Genomic DNA, 22,433 nt, shown 5'->3' with positions numbered 1-22,433 from the left:
TTTTTTCCGTAACTGCGACACATTTGTTTCTTGGAATGACGGCAAATACTTAAAAAATACATTTTTTAGAATATGAGAAGTGAAGCGTAATAAAGACAAATGATTGGTAAACGCATGGGACGTCATTTGAAAACATCGCCCTTTGTTAGCTGCAGGTTGCTCTCAGAGCGTGTTCAGGGAGCCAAGGGCAGATTTTACACCCGGGAAATACCTCGCAGATTGAGTCAGGGAAACAAAGCAGCTCATAAATCAACCAGCAGGGGGCAGACAGTTCCAGTAATTTACATCCATTGTGGGGGGCGGGGCTGGAGTCTATCCCAGCTGTACACCCTGGACGGGTCGCCAGTCCATCACATGGCGTTTTGGTAACACGAGACTGGAAAGTTTAGTTAAACAACAATGTATGACGTTATGACACAGCCCCCCCCCCCTCAGATGTTAAATAGACAATATGAAAGAAATCCAAGGCATTTTGTGAACAATTTTATTCAAAAAGCTACATGTTCCCTTTGAAAACTTCACGCATATCTCTCAGTGCTAAAGCCGGCACTGCATCGTGTTCTCTAGGAGTGAAAGACAAGATACAGGTCAGCGGTAACTTTGGCAAAAAACACGACAAATTGAGCTCCGTACAAAACTAAAAGCAAAACACGCCACTGTGTGCAAAAACACCTTCTCTGAACACATTCAAGGAAACAGCGGTGCCTCCCATTTAAAAAAAAAAAAAAAAAAAAAAAAAGACATGTTTCTCGCAACAAAGCAGAGCCAGATTTAGAAATACCAGTCAGTCCTGCCTGCATGGGGGTTAAATGCAGCGAGTGCACATGTTGACTGGAGTGTAAAACATAGAGAGCTGCAGATGTGTCTTGTATTATGGCCAGATGTTTTAGCTTGTAATTTGGAGCAAATGGAGGCACAGAGGTTTTTTTTATTTTTTGGTAACACAGATTAAGGGTCAAAATGAGTCCCCTGTTCCTTTGTGTCAACATGAGAGAGCACTATTTGATACTGCGACTATAGCTGAATACCACAACGGCTAAGCCAAGAAAAAAAACAACAACAATGAAAAGGAGTGTAATTTAAACCGTATGGAGGATATCTGATATGCTCCCGTGCGGACACAAAACATTCTCAGGAAACTGATCAAACAAAACGTACAAGCACGAAAGAAAGAACCCCCCCCCCCCCCCCCCCCCCCCCCCCCCCCCCCAAAGGCAAGCATCATCTGCAAAGTGTCTGAGCGAAGGTGTTGCAGAAACCGCACGTGACTTCACGATCACACGTCCTGGACGTTCATGGCCTCCTGCGGCCAGCTGTAGGTGTCCAGCGTGAAGGAGTCGTAATCGGGACTGTAGATGTGAGACAGCACAAACGCCTCCTTGTCTTTGGGCTCTGGGTACACTGAAGCAATGTTGTGTTTGTAGGCATAGTTGATAATCTGGCAAAGGGGTAAAACAGAGGGGGAAGTGTTAGTCAATTGTTTTTTTGGTGGAACGCATTCTCCGGGGCTCCCGCTGCAGTTGTGCAATGTGACGCCGCCGTCTTAAAAACAAAAAGTACATCCGAGCCCCGCACACGCACGGCTACACACGAGGGTTTGTTGTCGTCCTTTAGACGCCGACAAAAGAAACAAACAAACCGAGCACTGAAGTGGACCATCTGGATCGAATTCTTTTCACGAAACAAAACCTGCATGTTGGTGAATTCAGCCACCGAGCCGGGCAAATCAAACGCAGCAGAACGAGGATCATCAGTTATTACTTACCGACAGCAAAGTTAACTCTGCATCCGTCAGCTTTTTTTTCTCTGAGCTCTCTCCAGCAGTAAAATCCAATCTGAAGGTAATTCTTGTCACGTCATGCTTTATCTCCTCTTCCTAACCTCCTTCCATAGCATTGTTTTCAGCCTTTTTACTGCATCTGCTGACAGGGCGCTCTCAAGCTTTTTATTTTGGTCTATTCTAGTTGATCTATTATTCATTACTATTATTACTTAATCTATTTTTACCAGTAAAGTGAGTTTTTAATCGAGCTGGTGCTGTGTTATGGAGAACTGTAGAGCAAAACCCGCAGTTTTGCCTCGCAGCCCCTTCCAGGTCCAAGAATGTGCATTAAAAAAAAATCGTTGCTGTACTTTAAAACCAGGCAGAAGCACCTAGTTTTAAGGTTCAAAACATCTCTACCTTTGCTTTAAAGTGAGAACTAATGCGAAATATTGATTTGTTTCGGTTTTGGGGTTTAAATTGTGGAATGGTCTTAATGATAAGTTGAAATGAAGTAGCTGGCTGAGTGAAAAAAAAAAAAAGGCTTTTAAATCTGAAATAATCAAGGACTACAATGCAAATTACTGTGTAGAAACAGTGAGGATTTTAGGGTGGACTGTGGAGTGTCAGTAACCACATATTTGATCTTCCTGGCCTTGCAGATTTTCCCGTGACTGACTGGCACAAGATTGGCGTAAATAATCTTTGGCTTCAGCGCTTTCCTTCTTTAGAGAAATAAATTAAAACATACATCATTAACCCATGTACAGATGTGGTGTTATTGTAGTCATGCTTCACTGTATTTTTAGTGGAACTTATACGAGTGTTTTAAAAGTTATTGTGTGCACTGATTGGTCTATATGATTGCAATTTGGTCACAAAGGCAGACCGAAGCCTGGCAAGATGGAATCTCTCATGACTGCGACTTTGCAAAATTGAACAGTCCATCAAAAGTGCCATATCTAAGTATTTTGTTTTGCGGCTCGATCGTAGTTAATCAGGTTGTTCCTATACCCAATTCATTCATTCAGCCGCCTCTGCAGAGCTGAATTATACAAGGTACCGCCACAACAAAGACCACGTCAGTCTGCGGGTAAAGAACCATGAGACGGAATGGGGCTAGCTGGTTGCTAATGACAGCTTTCAAAATGGCACATGAACATTTAGCACCTTTGAGGTAAGGAGAAACACCAGTGTAAACATTTTCAGTTAAAACATTATCGCACGCATCTAAGTGAGCTCATGTAGTCGGCATTTTCTGGCAACAGCTAAACCTTCTAGGACTCTGTGATTCAACAATAAATAATACAGGTTTCAGACTCGATGGGGAGATCACGTACCTTCACTGCAATCTTGAAAGACACCTCTCTTATGGTGTTGAGAGGAGGATAAAGTCTTCCCTCAGCCAGGTGCTCCTCTGTAACCATGTCAGCTATGGCCTGACAGAGACAGACAGGAGGAGGAAAAAAAATGAATTCCAAATAGATGGTAAATGCAGAGGAGATGAGGTTGTCCTCCCACGTTAAGCCAGTTTGATAAAGTTGCATGTGGAAACAGGAGGGAAATGTAAATGTAAATGTATTTTATTTATACAGCCCTTTACAAACAATCATTACGATGTACCAAAGTGCTTTACAGTAGGTAATAAATAAAGTGAAGAATAAGTAAAAACAAATAAAAACAATAAAAGAAAAATCAACAAACAAACAACAAAATCAAATAAGATAAAATAAGATAAAAGTGTCATCATACTACTGGGTATTAAAAGCCATCCTAAATAAGTAGGTCTTTAGCCTAGATTTGAAGAGGTCCAGGTCAGAAATAAGACGCAGCTCGACGGGGAGCTTATTCCAGAGGCTGGGGGCAGCGACAGAAAAGGCTCGGTCACCCCAGGGTTTGTATTCTGACCTGGGCACTTCCAGCAAAAAAATGATTCGTTGACCTCAGAGCTCTACCAGGATTTCGGACTGTTAAAAGCTCAGATAAATATGATGGGGCAAGGCCGTTAAGTGCTTTAAAAACAAACATTAAAAGTTTAAAATCAATTCTATAAAGGACAGGAAGCCAATGGTAGGAAGTTAAGAACAGGAGTGATGTGCACACGTCTGTTAGTGTTGGTTAAAAGACGGGCAGCAGCGTTCTGCACCAGCTGAAGGCGACTGAGAGAAGACTGGGAGACGCCAACATAAAGAGCATTGCAATAGTCTGACCTTGAACTAATTAGGGCATGGACGGCTTTCTCAAGGTCATGCCGACTTAAAAACATTTTAACTTTGGCCAGGAGACGCAACTGGAAAAAACTAGCCCTGACAACATTGTTAATTTGTTTGTCCAATCTCAGCTGACTGTCAAAGGTCACTCCCAGATTTCTGACAGTTGAACTAAGCTTTGAAGACAAGGTGCCAAAGCCAGCTGTCACAGTATCCCAAACACAATGCATTCAGTTTTGTCAATATTTAAATGAAGAAAATTTTGGGCCAACCACTGCTTAATTAAACAATTTGTGTTTGTGAAATGTTGTGGACTGACGTTATAGCATCCTTAACGTGATCAGAACGAAGGCGGTGAGGTTCATTACCATCAAAAGATTCAGCGCACTCTTCAAAAATGTTCAAAAATCCCCAATTAATCAAATCACACAGGAGCCAAGATCCTCATGAATGTATTTGAATGTCCAGTACTTTGCAAACATGCAAACATATGTACGGAAAGTATAACTGGGGAACATACCTCTGCAGTAGTGAGGAAGATGTCGTCAGACACGTGGCGCACTCTGCAGGCTATGACGCCCAGAGCAACCCCGGGGAACACGTAGGCGTTGTTTCCCTGGCCGGGGTAGAAGGTGCGTCCATCGGGCAGTGTCACCTTGCTGAATGGACTCCCACTAGCAAAGATGCCCCTGCCCTAATTCAAACGAGGAGGAAGGAAGAGATAGAACTGTTTTAAGCCTCGACTGTAAACGAGACTTTGGCGTGAAACTTGCCACTTTGACGGCGGGCTTTAATTTAATGAAATAAATTAAAAAATAAAATCCAGAATAACAGTTTTTAAAGTTGTCGCAGGATAAGGATTCTACACTTTTGCCAGGTCTTAAATATGCAGACGGGGGTAATTGCGTGAGGACTTATGATCACTTAGAAATGCAGTAAGTACAACGGACACTGAGGCTGAACGTCACCTCTGTGAGCTTGTAGCATTGCTCTGCTGTGCACTCGGCCTTGCTGGTGGGATTGCTGAGGGCAAAGATGATCGGCCTCTCGTTGAAGGACGCCATGTCTTTGATTATCTTCTCAGTAAACGCTCCTCCAATCGCAGCCACGCCTACAGGACAAAGCAGAATTTTAAAAAAGCGACAAATTCAACTTCCTGCTTCCTGGATTCTGCTGCAACGGACTGTCGCGCAGAGCCTTCAATCCACAACTCACCGGGAGTTTCCGGAAATGGATGAAACGTAACGATTGGCGGCGATACAGTGAAAGTTAATGCGTGAAACTGGGCACGGACATGTGTTTACACGGCACGCGCTTTGCCTCATCTCACCTATAATGGCGGTGGGCTTGATGGTGTGCACCACCTCCTCCAGCGTCTTCAGGTGCGGGTGCTCGTGGGCGAACTCCTCCTTCTCGTGGTTCAGGTGGCTTCTTCCCTGTACGAGGGGAAAACTTTTTTATTTTTCAAAAAAAAAATACTTCATTGTGACCCACTCAATGAGAACGTGCGAGCAGACGTGCTACCTTCACAATGAGGCCTCTCGAGTCCACCATCCAGATCCTCTTGGCGGCCTCCTCTGCACTTAATCCCTCTTTGGCCATGGCCATTATAAGAAGGTGGGCAATACCCAGAGCAGCCTGGAGGGGAAAAAATAATAATAAATAAATCATCTGGAGAGTCTCCCGTTTCAGCCATTTTTTAAAAAAAACCATTAAAGCTTTTATTCTTCTAAACGGTGTGAATTACAAGAGTGAATCCTCTCCTCTCACCTCGCCCGCCCCCTGGAAAACAAAAGTGTGGTCTGACAGTTTGTTGTGGGTGATCCTCAGAGCAGCCAAGATCCCAGCGACAGCTACAGAGGCCGTGCCTGCAGGAAATATAAACTCACGGTTTTTGGTGGGACAGCGAAGATGTGTGTACTCGTGGCTTCTCACAGCGGCTCATGAGAAGCAGCCGAGACCCACTGTTGTCCAAAAAGGATGCACTTATTATGTGAATGGTTTGATCTTAACCCTTTTCCCAGTCTGGGGATATTTGCCTAAAATGCGTATCCCAAAGTAAACAGAGCTGTTGTAGAGCCATGTGGAGAAAATGCTAGCTTTTGGGCTAATTCTGAAAGCTAACACCTTTCAGTTAGAATCACTCCAAGGGTTACTAAGACTATAAATATATTTCTTATGTCCACCCAAAAACACAAACAGATTACAATCTGTTGTCTTTTGAGCCGTGATGGTTGACGGGATGAGAAAATCTGAAAAATTCCGGGTCGTTCCTGTTGTACTAGGGAGTCGTTGTAACTCTTAAAACCGCTACTTTAGGGGTGAAAAACATCCTTTTGGCTACAATAGATCATTGAGGATCTTAAAAAAAAAAATTCATTATAAACGGGGGATTAACATATAAATAACATGAATCGTTGGGCTGCAACATTTTTTTTTAGAAGGTATTACCATCATGTCGTACATCATACCGAACATGATGTACACGGTTACAACAAATAAGATGAACTGAACTAACTAAGTTTGGTACAGATCCTGTTAACACCTATGACGTGACTCAACTTGCTTTTCTCGCTGTTGAGGCCACAGGGAACAGGTAGAAACATTTCTGAATCCTGGGAGTGACGAGGTACCTTGGATGTCGTCATTGAAGGTGCAGAATCGATTCCTGTATTTGTTGAGGATGCGAAATGCGTTGCTGTTGGCGAAGTCCTCAAACTGGATCAGGCAGTTCATCCCGTACCTGCAGAGGAAAACAGGGCTCAGATCATCCAGATCACCGGGGCGAATCTTTGGCTTCTTTGTGCCTTTTCACTCACTTGTCTGTCACTGCCTGCATGAACTCATCGATGAGCTCGTCGTACTCCTTTCCTCTGATTCTCTTGTGCTTCAACCCGATGTAAAGAGGGTCATCGAGCAGCGCCTGGACAAAAAAAAAACAAAAAAACAGTAAGACACGACTTGCCATTATCGCTCTCGTTTGATTTTGAATTGATCGTGCCGAGAAATCATCAAACAATTATCCAGGTCTCATAAGAAACTATCTAAAAAAAAAAATTAAAAAAATTCAGATGTTGCGTCCACGACAACCGATAGGAAGCAGATGTGAAGTGCAGCACCAGCTCTGAAAAACCGAGCTCAGGATCACCTGGTTGTCGGTGCCGACGTCCAGCAGCACGGGGAGACAATGCTGCGGCTGGACCCCGCCGCAGGCTGTGTACAGCGCCAGCTTCCCAACAGGAATTCCCATCCCATAGCTGCCCAGGTCGCCGAGTCCGAGGATACGCTCCCCGTCCGTCACCACGATGGCCTGCACAGAGACAAACGCATATGAGCGATGTGTGAGAAGCGTCCTCATCTTCTCAGATCAAGCTGTCGGGACGTTGCGTGCGCGGTTTGTACCTTGATGTCTTCTTCGGGCCAGGAGTTGAGCATGGTGGCGATGTGTCCGCGGTCGTGGATGGTGATGAAGAGTCCTCTGTAAACATGCAGGGCGAATGAGGGTTTGGCAGCCAAAGTCACAGGTTTGTCTGAGTTGATGATGCAAGTCAGTCTTCTGCACATCACTGGCTTTAACTCATGACAGTGATGGAATTCAACCATCAGAGAAAAGTATTCCATCAAACGGACTATTTCTGAAGCCTCAGTCAAGAACTAAATAACATCAAAACTTAGAATACAACATCGAACTGTTAATCCCTGATAAAGTAACACGCATCCACAGCAATGGTGTTAATCTCACCGGGGTCTCCTGAAGGCGAGTCCGTACTGCTGACAGGCCAGGCCGACGGTGGGAGTGTACACGATGGGCATGAACTCCTCGATGTCGGAGGTCAGCACGCGGTAAAACAGCTTCTCGTTCCTGTCCTGCAGCGTCATGAGCAGGATGTACCTGAGACAGAGAGAACCGGCAAGACCTCGCATCACGCACTGCGTTCCAGAAACGCGAATGTGACCGTGCTGTAACTTTTCCCGCATAACTCGACAAGCCAAACGTTCAAGCTGCATACAATGAGCCTACGGCCACAGCGTGACCCACGGTGCTTCTCCTTTGTTTTTACAGGATGAATCTTTACCAATCATTAACTATTATCAAAAAGCTCATCAAAACATTGTTGTTTTTTTTACACAAAAATATTACCTAATCATAGTCCCATCAGCCTCGGCAATCGTTACGATGCTAACAAATCAGCGATCAGACGCCTTCTGCACCCAAATTTTAACATCGTCATCGTTTGCTGGTTAAAGTTCAAAGCTAAAAGCTCAATATGTCCAGGCATATCCACACACAGCTCATAGACTCTTTATCTTGTTTTACAGTCTTCACATAGATGGATTACAAAGTTATTCAAAGCCTTAATAGTGACCAGTGTGAACACAGGCCAGGCAACTGGATTCAATCTGAGCACAACGCCTCACTACTCAGCAAACCAATTTAACCTTAATTCTATCGGCTGGGCAGTCCGCAGACCCCTCATGTAGCCTTTAGGTTTCATCTTATCTCAAAAGGTGCTTTCAGTGACTTTGAATTAAATGATTTCATATTACTGTGTGCTGTTACTGTCCTAATTCATCCATCTGGGTGACCCATACTGACTGGTCTCTGTCTGTTACTTATATTTCGTGTGTAGAGCGGGTCCAAGTTTCGAGTTTCACACTTTATCAGAGGGACGAGGGCGCGCTGTTGGACATCGTGAAGAAGAATACCACCCAAGACGTTTAAATGCACAGTTGAGTTGAGCTACGGGGTTAGAGTTTGATGGGACGTAATCGAGTTACTGACTGAACTGCGTCTGACACCGTGATGCCATCGACTGTGTGAGAAAGCATTCGAGTCATACTGCTGCTTCTTCCTCTGCGGGAGATCATCTTAAATGTACAACAGCTGACTTCAGCGCGCGGGCGTCGACTTTAAGTTAATGAGTGACTTTGTCCCATGACGGTTACAAAAATTTGGACTTCTGTCTTAGACCAAATCAACAGATGGAAATGATCCAAGTGGCCAGAAGTTGACACACAGTCTTAATGGGCTGATTTTCAAATTGCAATGTCTGACGTTTTTTATTCGTCTGACTAAAGAAACAGAAAAATATGTGAACGAGAGCAGCTTTTTTTTTTTTTTTTTTGGGGGGGGGGGGAAGAGATCAACTGTGTCATTATACACTTGCGCTTTCTGGTTTTCCACAAAAAGATGGAACTTTTGAGCATGTTCAGGGGCCCATTTGAGTCTGGTTGAGCGTATACATGCAGGAGCGATTTGACCCCCAGGCACGTTATTCTGGTTGGTCTATTCTAACATCTGCAGCTGTGGTGTGATGATCTTGAACAACACTACGCGGCGCATCATTGTGAATGTGCGCGTCTCACTTGTCCAGAGGGTTGCTGCGCGTTTCATAGCTCTTCATGACACGCAGCACTTGCACATCCTGGGAGAGGAAGCAGGGGGGCAGCAGGCCGTGGATGCCCAGCTGTAAGCGTTCCTCCAGGGTGAAAGCCATTCCCTACAGGGTGGGCAAAGAAAAAAAAGAAACGCCATTATACAACACTGTGATCCCTGGGAAGAGTCTGCGCAGGGTTGAGCCCATGAACTAAATCAGGGAGCGGAAAATCCAGACCACAGTGATTCATGCCTTTGTCATCACACTGAGATGGAAGCTATGACTCATACCAGAACCCCCCAAAAAAAATAGTTTTTCGAGGTCTTGCCTCTGGTTATGGCCCTTTTGAACAAGACAAACCAAATAAAGCACAACAGAAAGCGCGTGTACGTGGAGATGTGCTGGAAACTTGGAGCAGGGAAAGCACAGGAGGCGCAGCCCTCTGCCCTCTGGTTGCAGTTACTGCTCCTACTCGACAGGCCTTAAAACGTAGACAGCAGGGGAGTGTGAGGTACATTCTATTTATTCTGTCCAATGGAGAGGGTTGCCTGAGCCCACTCCCCTGTCAGCTTTGACTTCTCTTTCCTTGTCTCTACTTTGCCGCTCGTCCCGCTTCCTCTTCGCACACAGCAGAGAAGAATCACTGCCCTACACGGGGAGTAAACTGGCTCTCGAGGCTCATTTGGTTTTTACCGTGGCTCCGTATGCACCCATGTCCTGGTAAATTATTCACGCTGGCAGAGTTTCGAGGGGGAAACTTGATAGTGGACATTTACAATCGTTTACAACAAGCCGCAGTGTTTCCCCACTGACGGGCGGTTGGGGCGAAACGACGCCCGACGACAGAGCAGCGCTGCGCGTCACAGAGGAGAGTCTCGCGGTGGAGGGGAGGATTTGCTGTAGCTGCAGAACTTTTCCAGCTACAGCAAAAGGTCACTGAAAGAAGACAATGATAAGCTGCATGCCAGACCAGATCAGCAAAAGACAGGAAGAGAGAACGTCAGTGGGGAGGAAAACTCTCTTAAAAATAGTCCTTCCAAACGAGTTCCGCGTGCTGTGAGCATGATCATAGAAAAAGCCACAGATAAACAGATTTCAGCTGAACCTCTTAAAGCGACCATCTAAAGAGGTACTTAAGTAAACCCATTAAGGTGACACTCCAAGCAAGCCGTTGTAATTTGGCTTAAGATTAAATAAAACATGAAGAAAAGAGGGAAGTCTTTTAAATTAAGTGGCCAGGACCAGTATCAATCATTACATTAACCTTTATCCACACCTTATCGCGATCACTGTGAAGTTATAAAACCTGTGTTATCGTTTTATAACCCGACCCGCTGAGGACATGACCGATTCCCTGTGCTGACTCTGAAACCGGTGAGATTACAGGAAACAATCTGGCATGTTTGCAGAAAGTAAGAGGCAAGCCACGTCTGTAGGATTTCTGGCTGTTTAAGTGCGAGAACACAGTGAAACCTCAAACATTAATGGTGGTTTTTGGAGCTGCTCTGTGTCAAACAGCCCAACAAGACCGCGACACAGAAGGTGTGTTTCTTTTTTGTTGTTGTCCCTTTTCAACCCAAGTGAGGCTCCACTTGATTGATTGATTGATTGAGTGAGTGTTTATTTCGAGCTTTTTTTTTTTTTTTTTTCCACTTCCTGACTGTTTGCACTTAACTGACCTGTGAGTGAGGACATGACTGCTGAGTGGGCATCTGCGAGTGGAAGGAACTGAGAATGGCCCGCAATCGACCAAAATAAAGCAATAAACTCCGTTTATGCCTCGGTATCAGTCCTGCCGTCCTCGTGAGGCAATAGAAAGCATAATCTCTTTACACTAGTTTGGGGGGGGGGTGAGAAATGCAGTGAGGAACTTTGTGGATATTTTCATATCTATTTCACTACATGCAACGCAAAAGAAGAGTGAGAATTCACTTCACCACGAGTGTTTGTCATGCAGCTACGTCTGTCCAAAACCTGTTGCGTTCATGTGTAATTTTACACAACATCATAGCACATGTTATACAGGACATAATATCGTCCGTATAACATGTCGTGTTAACGTAGCAATAGCACATATTTAGATTTTGATGAGCCTTGATACAAACTACTGTTTTCAGACCCATTCTATGTAATTCTCCCCATAACCGTGATATTACATCCACCAAAGACACAAAAGGATCTCAACGATCGTCGTATTCAATGCAATATGTGGTTGCCTTGAGCGTTGCCTGTCACGAGACTTTTATCACAGCATCATGAATATTTGGATTATTCCCACGGTGTGTTTTCTGAAATCCTTTCATGCTTGGGTTTTGTGGGGATACCCTTTGATTTATAGCTACGTTTCGCTCCATTTTGCTCTACTTTACACCAGGTATAGGATCAAATGTTTAATTAACTAGACAAGAAAGTAATGTGTAGCTTCATCAGCAATGAGAAAAATACATATAACTTTAGTTGTAGCCGTGATATGCAGACCTGTTCAGACAGAAGAACATGTACCTGTGAGACTGTATTATACAGTACAGCACACACCTGAGAATGCCCTTGTTTGGATCTGTCTGCATATTGGCGTGCATGACTCCTATTTCATTCCTAGGTGTATACAGAGACCTCTTGCGGAGCTCACCTTGTTGAGGTAGGGATTCCTGGTAATGTCGAAGCCCCGCTTTTTGGTGTACACGCTGCCCTTGTGGGTTGAGCCGGAGTGGCAGACCCGCACAGGCTGAAGAGCGGCCCTGTCGGCCTGCAGTCCCCCCGCAGGGTGACCCGGGGAGGCGGCAAACACCCTCATCCCGCCCGCTGCCGCGCGTCTGCACAAAGACAGTGCGGCTATTCCTGGGAGGGAGCTCATGCTGCCTGCAGACATCCAGGGAGAGAAACACAGCACAGTCGGTGCGTTTGCTAGCAGCACAAGTCACCTTACAGATGGGAAAGAGGACACACAACCCGGAGATGCCAAACATACCGCAAATGATACGAGTGAAGGAGTCTGCCCTCCTATAAACAACCCGCTTCGAGTGGGGCAATCTGACCCGTTAACAGTTAGCTTCAAGCTGAGTCACGTCTACAGCCACAAACAACTGCTGTGTCATCGATATACGTGCAGTGACAGTTAAGACACGAGTCAACAATAGAGACTAAACACGCAGCCGAAGTGTTAAGTGTGTTCATATATACATTTTTCTGTGTGCAACTGCAGCCGCTACACTAGCTACCGTTAGCTGCCGTCTGCTTTTAGGATAAGCGGCGTTTTCTTGATGGAAGAGCCTGCGAGGCAGCCAATTCCAGCAAGCGCAAAGCTAACGATCAATTAGCCTCACCTGAAAACTGCGAGAAGCTGCTATTCACCTGACTTCTACTTTCATAGGATGCACCTCTGTTGTTGCCCGCTGGCTGTTACGCTTTTTTTTTTTAAGATTTGGGGGGGGCTAGACAGCTGGTCCAGGATCCGTTGACATTGGCAGTTCCACTTCCTCAGTCAGGTCAGCCCGCCTCTCCGAGCTCCGCAGCGACCAATGAGGGAGCAGCCCCGCGGTGCCCAGCCCCCACCCTCCGCCTGCTCCAACACAGTAAACACACAGGCTCCATCTTCAGCATCCCCAACTTTTCTCATCCAGTTCAGTCTCATAGAAGTGAAGCGCTCCCTAGTATGCTTTTGTTTAATAATAATGGTTCATTGTAGGTATTTTTTTCTTGCTCTTTGTAAACAATTTAGCTGTAAAGTCTCAAATGAAGATCAAGTTAGTTGGTAATTTCCCAGTACAGTTTTTTGCAGTAGACACAAAAGGCGAACCGTGATCAGACAGTGGCTCCCTCTGCTGGACCTCGCATTCCCTCGGAACACTCACAGCAGAGCTTAGTGAAGCAGCCCTGCCTGTTTTTCTACGTGGATATCCACAGGGATTATATTATTAATATTTCCCACAGGTGGCAACAGGTGCAGCGCACACAGCTCACGGGTTTCCTGTTTGTGCCCAGGGGCATGGAAACACCAGCTATATCAAACAGCACCACAAACTGAAATAACCACAAAAAAGACCATCAAATTAACTGAATTTAGCAGTTTGTCGTGCAGAGCTGTTGCATAATTGTTTGCCTAATAAACGGTTCAGTGAGTGATATAGTCGACCAGCATCATATGCGATGACATTAGCACGTAATCTGAAAGCAACAAATAATTTCGATTTTCTGACAATTTCATAAAACAAATAAAGTAAGAGACAACAACAACAAGAGGGTAAGGTTATTCAAGACCAAGTTGACACTTGAACTCAGAACCCCCCCCCCCCAAAAAAAAAAAAACTGGAAAGTAATCAAACTTGTCTGGTTGATTTCCAGAGAGAAGGGGGAACTGCTCACCTTGAAATGAAAAGTTAGGACCAGCTAAAGAGACGAGTTCAGTCTGTCAGGGATTAAATACACGAAAGACTCACTTCACACCATTCGTTCTTAAAATGTTTTATTAAATAAACAAAAAAAAAACAAGATATAAATCGGGAAATAAATCTATTTGTGTTCGTAAAAAAGAGAACGTTGGTGAAAACCATTATCATGCAGCATCTTGTCGTTGTCGGTCCATCTTCTTCCAAAGTTTATCTATTTTGGCGCTCATGTCGTGAGCGTCGTACAATGTTTCTATGGATAAATATCTTTAAAAAGCCTATTAAAACACGACAAGAAATTAGGCAAACAAAGAATTAATGTTGAAAACAAAACAAATACACTGCATTTGCCTCTGAAAAAAAGACACAAATCATGTTTAAAAAGACAAACCTACATTACAGAAAAAAAAAAATCTTAAATTATCCAACAGTCTGCTGTTTAAAATCACCAAAATAAAGAAACTTGCAGCCACCGTCAGGATGATTCACACATTCAGGCAGCTAAAAATCGCCTGACTTCGCATGATGGCATATTATCTGCAATTATAGCCTGCACTAGCATTTTTTTCCCCACACATAAACACGATATATTTGTTGTAATTACAAACAGCGCATACAGAGCCCAAATGTGCTCGTACAGAACACGCTCACTATCACTATTCACAATTACTCCTTTCAGCTGACTGAGCAGGTAAAAGTACAAACTTCTTTGTCTTCGTTTTCCACCATTGTGGAAGCAATCAGGAGGAAAAGACAGAAATGTTTCAGATGACTACGCTGGTGCTGCTATGGGAGCCTCTATCCTAAGAGAGAAAGGTGACAAAGGCGAGGTTAGAGTCTCAGAGGCAGATGTGAGGAGTAACACGTGCGAGTGGAGAGGTGCCAGAGGACACAGAGACGCACAAAACTGTGAAAAGGGAAAGAGGTAAGAGACCGAACAAACATTAAAGGGATAGTTCGCCTCTTTTGAAATGAAGCTGTATGACATCCCATATTAGCAATATCATTTATTAAATTTGATTTACCCCCCGCTGCGTCCTGTGAGCCGAGTTCCCGCCTCGTTTTGGCGTTGACAAAGGTAGTACGGCTAGTTGGCTGGAGCCACAAAAATAAAGCGTTTTGCTTTCAAAACAATACACCCGCACCCGTTACGGTGTTTACGGCTCGATCTGCACGGTCTACATAGCCTGTAGTGATACGAATGTAGAGAGAAAATAGCGCCAAGCGACTTTTAAGCCCCAGCCAACTAGCCGGACTACCTTCGTCAACGCCAAAACTCAGCTGGAACTCGGCTCACAGGACGCAGTGGGGGGTAAGTCAAATTTAACAAATGATATCGCTGATATTGGATGTCATACAGCTTCATGTCAAAAGAGGAGAACTATCCCTTTAAGCGACAGTCTGTTTGACAAGTTGTGGAGATTTTTCACCCAGCTGCCCAGAAAAATGTCCGTCAGATCAGATGCGGTGAGCAAACATTCCAACTGACCTACCAGAGCGTTTACTTGGTGTGAGCGTGCTGATAACAACTGCTGCTTCGTCCTCTTTTCTGCCGACTGCTGCGAATACCTTCAGATGCATGTGACGTTAGTATCGACACAATAAAGGTCAGCAGGAAGCCTCCTCTGCCATTCTCGACGTGAAGCAAAGAAAACACAGCAACTTTGGCTGCATACTTTTTGCATAATACCCTGCCTTTTGTGCGCTGTAGACAGACATCCCACCTTATTCTCTCCCTCGTATTTCTAGCTGCAAGAGCTCATTTCAAGCAGAAAATCCCCCTGCAGAAAAAGTCCAGACCAAACTATCTGCTTATTCTCCCGAATGTCTCCAGAGTTCATGTACGAAAAAAAAAAAAAAAAAAAAGGCTGTTGAAGGAAACTTCTTTGTAGTTGAGCGAAACGGAGTGCTAAAATGCATTTATCGGTATTGGCTACTTATAAACACATTAATCACACTGAACAGATGATGGTCTCATCGATCGCACTCTACAAGAGAAGCTTGTGAGGGGACCCTGATGGTTTAAGCTAAATGCTGACCTGTGTCCAATGTTAACATCCTGATGTTGAGCAGGTCTAGAAGTTTACCATTTCAGTTAATCATCTTTGTATAATCCACAAGTTAAGTCACTCATGGGAAATGTCCTTAGTTTTACAGGTTAATCAGTCAGAAATTATATTTCTGAGGCTGATGAAACAAAATTAATCCTATAAAAATGTTTGCACCAAAATTTGTGGCCATTCGCTCAACAGTTATGTTGACAAATTCTTCTTCTGGGGGGGGGGGGCAGAAATGTTTGTATAAAACTCAATGGAAATATGTCAAAACACACCGACACATAGATGCACTAGTACTAACAGGTTTAAAAAGGGATGAAAGAAAGAGGTAGAAGCTGAAAAAGGAGACAGAACACAGTAAAACAAACGAGAAGAATTCTCAGCTGGGTAAGTGTGTGTTTAAGCTGTTGTTTGTGAATCTTACAGAAAGGCGGTCGTAGTTCCTGCGTCCTAAACTGCGTTCAGACTCGATGGAGTAATAGCTGGGAGGTTTCTCTGGCCAATCCTTCCCTTTATCTCCTTTTCTCCTCCTGTTGTACTCCTCATCGGAGCTCCAGGACCCCCTACAGTGCTGAGGAGGAGAGTAGCTCCTCTCCCTCCTAGCTGCTCTGCTGTGCAGCTCCTCCATCAGGTCATCCCGACTTCGGGTGCGTGGCCTGGACCCACCTCCTCTTCTCCCGGCAGAACCTCCTCGCTCATTCCTCGAGCCCCTGTCTGATGCTCTTCCACGCCTGTTGTCCCAATCCGAATCGTCGCTGTATTCACGTAGGATCCCCCGTCTGGGAGGAGAGCCCTCTCTGTACCTGTGACTGTCTCGGTTCGGGCCTCCTCCAGAGCGGTTGGTGCTCCCGCTGGACTGGCTGGACATCCTGGGCCCACCCCTTGCTCCATCTCCGCCGGCAGGGCCTCTGCGTGAGGAAGAGTTGGGTACTTGCTGGATAATAGGAGGCAGAGTGATCACCCTTCTCTCCACCCCCCTCACCCCCATCTCGTCCAGCGCTGACAACATGCTTGGAGGCCCAGGTGTGTAGGCGACGGCTGGAGCAGTGGGCTGAGGCTGCAGATGAGGCTGCAATGGGGGCATATATTGAACGTGTGGAGCCATTTGAGGTAGCCCGCCATCCAGCCCTCTCACCTGGTGCTCCAGGTAGTCCAACACCTGGTTGGCCTCTTGAATGTTGCCCCTCAGGCCGCTGTTGACATGATGTTGTGGAGGAGGAGGGGGCTGCTGCTGAAGGGCCATGGGTGACAGCTGCATGGGAGCCATGGCGAAGTCTTGCTTGGTTGGGTAGTCTGTATATGAACCTGACAAAAAAAACAAAAAAAAAAAAACAGCTTATACCTGAGCAACCTGCTATGGCATTCAAGTCTTCCAAGTAAAAGAAAAAATATTTTGTAAGCACAAAAACACACAGATCATTGTCTTATTTTCTTTATATAAGAATATAAACGGAGGAGTTGATTTCCTCAGATCTCTGCAGCCAAACCACAAACATACACCCTGGGTAAAAAAAAAAAAAAAGAAGAAAAGAAAAGAAGAAAGAAGTCGTGTCATGCTTTTATGAAACCGTCGCTCACCCGAATACAGCATGGGAACGCCCTGGGAGGAGGCGTTGGAGCTGATGGGAGCGTAAATAGGTTGACCATTCATCCAAGGAGCCATGGCCTTCTGAGCGTCTCGCAGCATCCGGTGCTGCATCACAGCTGAAATCAGAGCAGAGAAGACGTCAAAATGACTGGGATTTAGCACTGGCTTTGTAGATTTAGTTATAAAAACAATAAATAATAATGTTTCCATCATTTTATAGAAAGTAGAAAAACTATCATAGCACACAGATTTGTCATCCCGAGAGCTGACGCAGCTGAAAGCAATTCAGCCTTCATTGACCCAAACATCTGCTCCCTGCATTTTTCCTCCTGTAATGCTGCCTTATTATAATTATTCTGATCTGTTTGTGGAAGGTGCAAAAAAGAAACACCATTTCTATCCTGGGAAAGGAGGTGGAGGACTTCAGATACCTGGGTGTTCACCTGGACGACGGACTGAAGAGTCAGAGACTCAAAGAAACCAAACACACTTATAAAGACAGCCGGCTCTGCAACTGCTTTGGAACCCCTGGTGCTGATTATGCAAAGGAGAATGTTCCAAAAGCTGCTCGACATAATGGATCATGGACAATGCAACACACCCTCTACACAACATAGGGATCAAACAACAAAGTATGTTCAGTGAGAGGCTTCCTCAGTTCTGCTGCAACAAAGGACAGTGCAGGCAGCCATCCCCGCGAGCAGGAATGACTCTATACAAGGACTTTTTTTCAATGACTTCAATGACAATAACTGTTTGATTCTTTATGCTGCAAAATAATTTAATGTTTTTTATTGTTTAATTCCATTCAACTAAACTTACTTCAAATATGAAAAAGGTTCCGCATGGAGAAAGACAGATAAGTACTTAATCACTTTCAATAATAAATACACTTGACTACAAGTTGCAGATGATAATTTGGCACTTAATCTGGAGGGAGTGAGTTCCTGAATGCAGCGCTTTAGTTTATTTCTCAGCTGTTGTACTGCACCACAGAATCAAATGTCTGCGTTCTGATTAAGTCGGGTGAATCTGCCTGGGTGTAAACAGCAAAGCTCCTTCCTCACCTTTTTCCGGACAGCAGCACGTCTGAGGGCAACACGGGCAGCGAATGTAGCAGCAGCACTTCTGGGGGCAGCACTGGCAGCAGCATATGCAGAGGAGCATGATGAACAGGAGAGCACCGATGACGATCAACAGGACAGTCAGCCAGTCTGGAACGGGGTGACGGGAACACGCAGTCAAATGTTGCCGCTACGGACGTTTCGAACTTGAGTGCAACGATCCCAACGAACAGGAAGGAACTTACGGTACACGATGAGTTTGATTTCCCGATCCGAGTCCCCCGTTGTGTCTCCAGGAGCATCGATGGAGCAGTAATACATACCGTTATCCCACCACATCACCTCGTTTATGACGAGGTCGGCCACTGTTGATAATTTTTTTTTTTTTTTTTAAAAAGGTCACATTAAAGGCCTGTGGTCAAATGCAAATGAAATACGTTCCAAGCAGGAAGCTGTTTAAATACAGCAAATCTTTACTGACATTTTCAAATCTTTCCTTATACAATATTTATTCCATTTGCTTTACTTTGTATGGGATAGACATGAATTAGCAAGCAGCAAATAAAGAGCATCTTCATTTTCTTTCATTTGTGAATGCACAAACTTTCTTTTCTGCGTTTCGCAGCAGCCACGTAAATAAATCTCAAATCAATGCAATATGGGTTCAGTTTGGAATTTGCAATAAGTTTGCAATATGGAATCAAACTTACAGTTCTGGATGGTAATTTTGCGATTTCTGTATTCTGCGCCCAGCATGGGCTCACTGATGCCCCTCTTCTGGACCACCGTGCGAACGGTGCGCTGGCGGTCTGGACAGTCGTCAGCCGGATCCTGTCCCAGCTGCAGAGAAGCCTGATACGCTTCAGAGACCAGAGGAAAGCAGTGGAGCAGGTTTCATTTTTCAGTTTTAAGATCCGTGTCGGTACTACTTTATCTTGCGTAGCTTTTACAATTTTCTAATGCTGCATCGTCACTTTAACGATTACTTTTCAGCGAGCCGCGGATGATGAGAAAACGGTCTGGAAGCAGCTGTTGGAAGTATTAGAAGAAAATGACATGTGCGACCCAATTTTAATCAGGCTTTCGCCATAAACAAAGAAAATTCCAGTGCTAAAGTAGCACCTGGGATTTAAAAACCATCAGACATAATATCAAAATCTTAGACCAACTTTCAGTATCGTCAACACGACCCACATCGCCCCCCACACGCATACCATCTGTCCACATTGAGTTTTATTTTTGGGATCTGGTCACCCTATTTTCCACCCACAATGGTTCAAAGCAGCAACTGAACATCCCAGGTTTTTCTCCCGATAGCCTCACCTGCTGAGTAGTACTCCAGCACTGGGTCTTTACAGAAGGACTTGAACCTCCAGGTGACCAGGACCTCCTGGGGGTTGGATGAAGTTGTGTAGTCGCATCGCAGGATCACAGAGGCAAACAGCATCGTACTCCTCTCCGTTTCTGGAACGATCACCTGAATGGACAGCAGCTCTGACACCAACGGGGAGACAAGACGCACAGTTCAATCTACGGTAACTTCAGTCTGCTGTGGAACGCTGGTCTGATAAGAATCTGAACAGACCGGTTGACAGGTTACTACACATACTGCACTGTATATCATTAGAAGTGATAACAGCTGTCAGTCATGAGCGATAATGTTGTATTTGTAGAAACATAATGACAGGAAACCTCTGCTAATGAGTTGAATCTCTTTGAAATAGCAATTGAGCTCCCCGATTATCTTAATACAGATGTCACAGAGCTGTAATAATTGCATACAAGTGAAGGATGACATTTCTGCTGTTGAATATATAAACAGAAATTTCTTAAATTAAATGGTGTGCGAGATTCTAGGCAGATGCGTAAAATTAGTGGTGATCAAAATGGCAAAAAGACGAGAAATGAAAGAACGAAACAATTAAATAAATACTTCATTTTTGACACTCACATTTGTGTGAGAAAGTTCTCAGTTTTGGTCACTTATTCTTTACACGTGAACAAAGGAACTCATCTAGAAACAAGCCGCTTGACCTTTAGCCCCAAACCCCAAAAACAATTTGTGTACTCCTGTTGGAAATAACCAGAAAACAGGAACCGGCCAAGTCGGGTGATCCACTTGAAAAATAAATCCGGAATTAGATGCATCACCTGCATGTGACCAAACCATAAAATTACTAATTGAACAAAAGACTGAATATATGACCAGAGGGGAAGAAAAAAAAAATCATGTAACAGTAGCACCTTAAAATGCAATCTGTCCACAATATGTCTCCACAAAGTACAATAAGGCAGCTCAGTTAGTGAAACAGCTAGTTAGGTCTCGACGTGTATTTGTAATAAATCAATTCAAGTATCAGCACTACAGTTTTAGTTAACAGGTGGTGAATGTAGATATGATGATGATGATGATACATTTAAGGCAGCAAACCCTTTATTTCACAAAATGACAGTTGGACAACTTTGCTTTATAATCAAACAATGACTTAACAAGCAAACCGAGCTGTCTAATATCGCCACTTGTTATTTTCTAAAGATTTTCAAAGTCTATGTCATTTCAAAGAAATGTGCCGTGAAGATTTTCACCGTTTTCTGTTACTTTACAGACCGAAACAATTCGTTGATGAGTAGATATTCTGCAGACTATCAGATACCAGAAGCTGTGGCACAACTCAGCTGCAGAATCTTTCTGCACATTAATGTGTAATTAATAATAATAATAAAAAAAAGCACAAGCCGTTGCACAGGTGTAACAGTAGAGTGAGAATAAACGAGAGTTTCTACTGAGAAGAAAAGCACGTTCAAACAAATGTAGGTCAAATTTATAGAAGAAAATAAAAACATTAAAAAAAACAACAACTCTGGAATTTAGTTTTCAGTTCATTGAAACATTGACTGTATCCGATTTTTGTCCCGTGACCTTGATTGGATAGTAGATATCCGGATTAACATTACCAAAAAAAAAACAAAAGGAAAGAGAGAAGGAAGTGCAGACAGAAAACGAGCTATGTAAATACGCAACAACAGTCGGCCTTGTCCTGTTTCCACCTGTCGATAATTAACCTGCACAATGCTGTTAGTTTCGACTGTTTGCTTTCGACTTTTCTCTGTAACTTATCACTTTAACCCGGGAAACAGATAATACTCGTCTCACAGCTAAACTTTAGCGATAAAGGGTGTTCACTAAGACTTTAAAGCCTCACCTGTGGGCAGGAGCACCAGCAGAAGAGCCGCCAGTATCACGCTTCCCATCTCTCTACTCTTTATCCTTCCGCGGAAGCGTCACTCTCCCTCAAAAAAGTGACTATAAAAAAAAACCCACAATAAGTCCAAAATGTTTGGAGAAACGCGTCACGCGGACGCTATTCCGCATAATAGCTTAACTTTTTCCCTAAGAAAAACGTGTTAGCCAGTCCGTGTTTGTTGTTTGTCGCAAAGCCCGACTATTTACAACGGTGTGGTTGAAATTTTCTGAAGAGAGCTGGAGGTTGAACGTTCCCCTCCCCCATCCAGCTTCAGGTGACATCACTGACCCCGCCCCCTGTGACAGGTGCAAGATGGAGGAACGGGATAGGAGCAGGAAGAACATAAAGAGGCAAAAAGTTATTACACGGGCTGCAGCGCACATACATTGGTAGAGTTCAGAGTTTGTGTACAAAAGGTGACAGTTTTACAAAATTTGAAGCATTAAAAGAAGTCACGGCAATTTTTTTTAGTCAAAATTAAGATTATTTTCTCACTTAATTGATTCGATACTCTCTTCGAAAAACATCTAAAAACCATCCCTGGGTATGTTCAGTTTCCTTAATTAAAACAAATGAAGATATTTTACATTTCTGAAGCTGCTGTCAGCAACTTCATAGTAATTTTTATAATATTTTATAATATTTTTATAATGATACTGCCTCCTTAACTTGAAATACACTAAAATTGGTTACCTCCCAACGTTGGCAAATGATAGTTGCATTGGTATTTGATATGATTTCTTC

The 22,433-nt window shown here is 44.1% G+C and overlaps 2 protein-coding genes across 3 annotated transcripts; both read right to left on the bottom strand.

Annotated features, from left to right (window-relative positions):
* Positions 1–1,203: 1,203 nt before the first annotated feature.
* me3 (malic enzyme 3, NADP(+)-dependent, mitochondrial) lies at positions 1,204–12,809 on the bottom strand. Its single transcript, XM_075479412.1, has 15 exons — positions 12,674–12,809; positions 11,980–12,209; positions 9,340–9,473; positions 7,715–7,864; positions 7,375–7,450; positions 7,121–7,282; positions 6,792–6,895; positions 6,606–6,715; positions 5,743–5,840; positions 5,497–5,610; positions 5,303–5,408; positions 4,941–5,083; positions 4,493–4,666; positions 3,103–3,201; positions 1,204–1,438 (listed from the first exon to the last, which is right to left on the bottom strand). Exons 2-15 carry the CDS (start codon positions 12,202–12,204, stop codon positions 1,277–1,279), a joined length of 1,857 nt encoding a protein of 618 aa, XP_075335527.1. The 5' UTR covers positions 12,205–12,209; positions 12,674–12,809; the 3' UTR covers positions 1,204–1,276.
* A 986-nt stretch (positions 12,810–13,795) lies between these two features.
* LOC142396542 (immunoglobulin-like domain-containing receptor 1) lies at positions 13,796–21,944 on the bottom strand. 2 transcript variants are annotated; one of them, XM_075479411.1, is made up of 8 exons: positions 21,648–21,944; positions 19,768–19,938; positions 19,155–19,304; positions 18,690–18,809; positions 18,448–18,594; positions 17,371–17,496; positions 16,217–17,097; positions 13,796–14,538 (listed from the first exon to the last, which is right to left on the bottom strand). In XM_075479411.1, exons 1-8 carry the CDS (start codon positions 21,694–21,696, stop codon positions 14,500–14,502), a joined length of 1,683 nt encoding a protein of 560 aa, XP_075335526.1. In that variant the 5' UTR covers positions 21,697–21,944; the 3' UTR covers positions 13,796–14,499. The 2 variants fall into 2 exon arrangements, with proteins under 2 accessions (XP_075335526.1, XP_075335525.1); XM_075479410.1 differs by lacking the exon at positions 13,796–14,538 and having other exon boundaries at positions 15,062–17,097.
* Positions 21,945–22,433: the final 489 nt, after the last annotated feature.

This window comes from Odontesthes bonariensis, chromosome 12 (genome assembly GCF_027942865.1).
Source record: "Odontesthes bonariensis isolate fOdoBon6 chromosome 12, fOdoBon6.hap1, whole genome shotgun sequence".
In the NCBI taxonomy this organism is placed as follows: Eukaryota; Metazoa; Chordata; class Actinopteri; order Atheriniformes; family Atherinopsidae; genus Odontesthes; species Odontesthes bonariensis.
The sequence above is the reverse complement of the archived record's forward strand: the minus strand, read 5'-3'. Positions and strand labels throughout refer to the sequence as shown.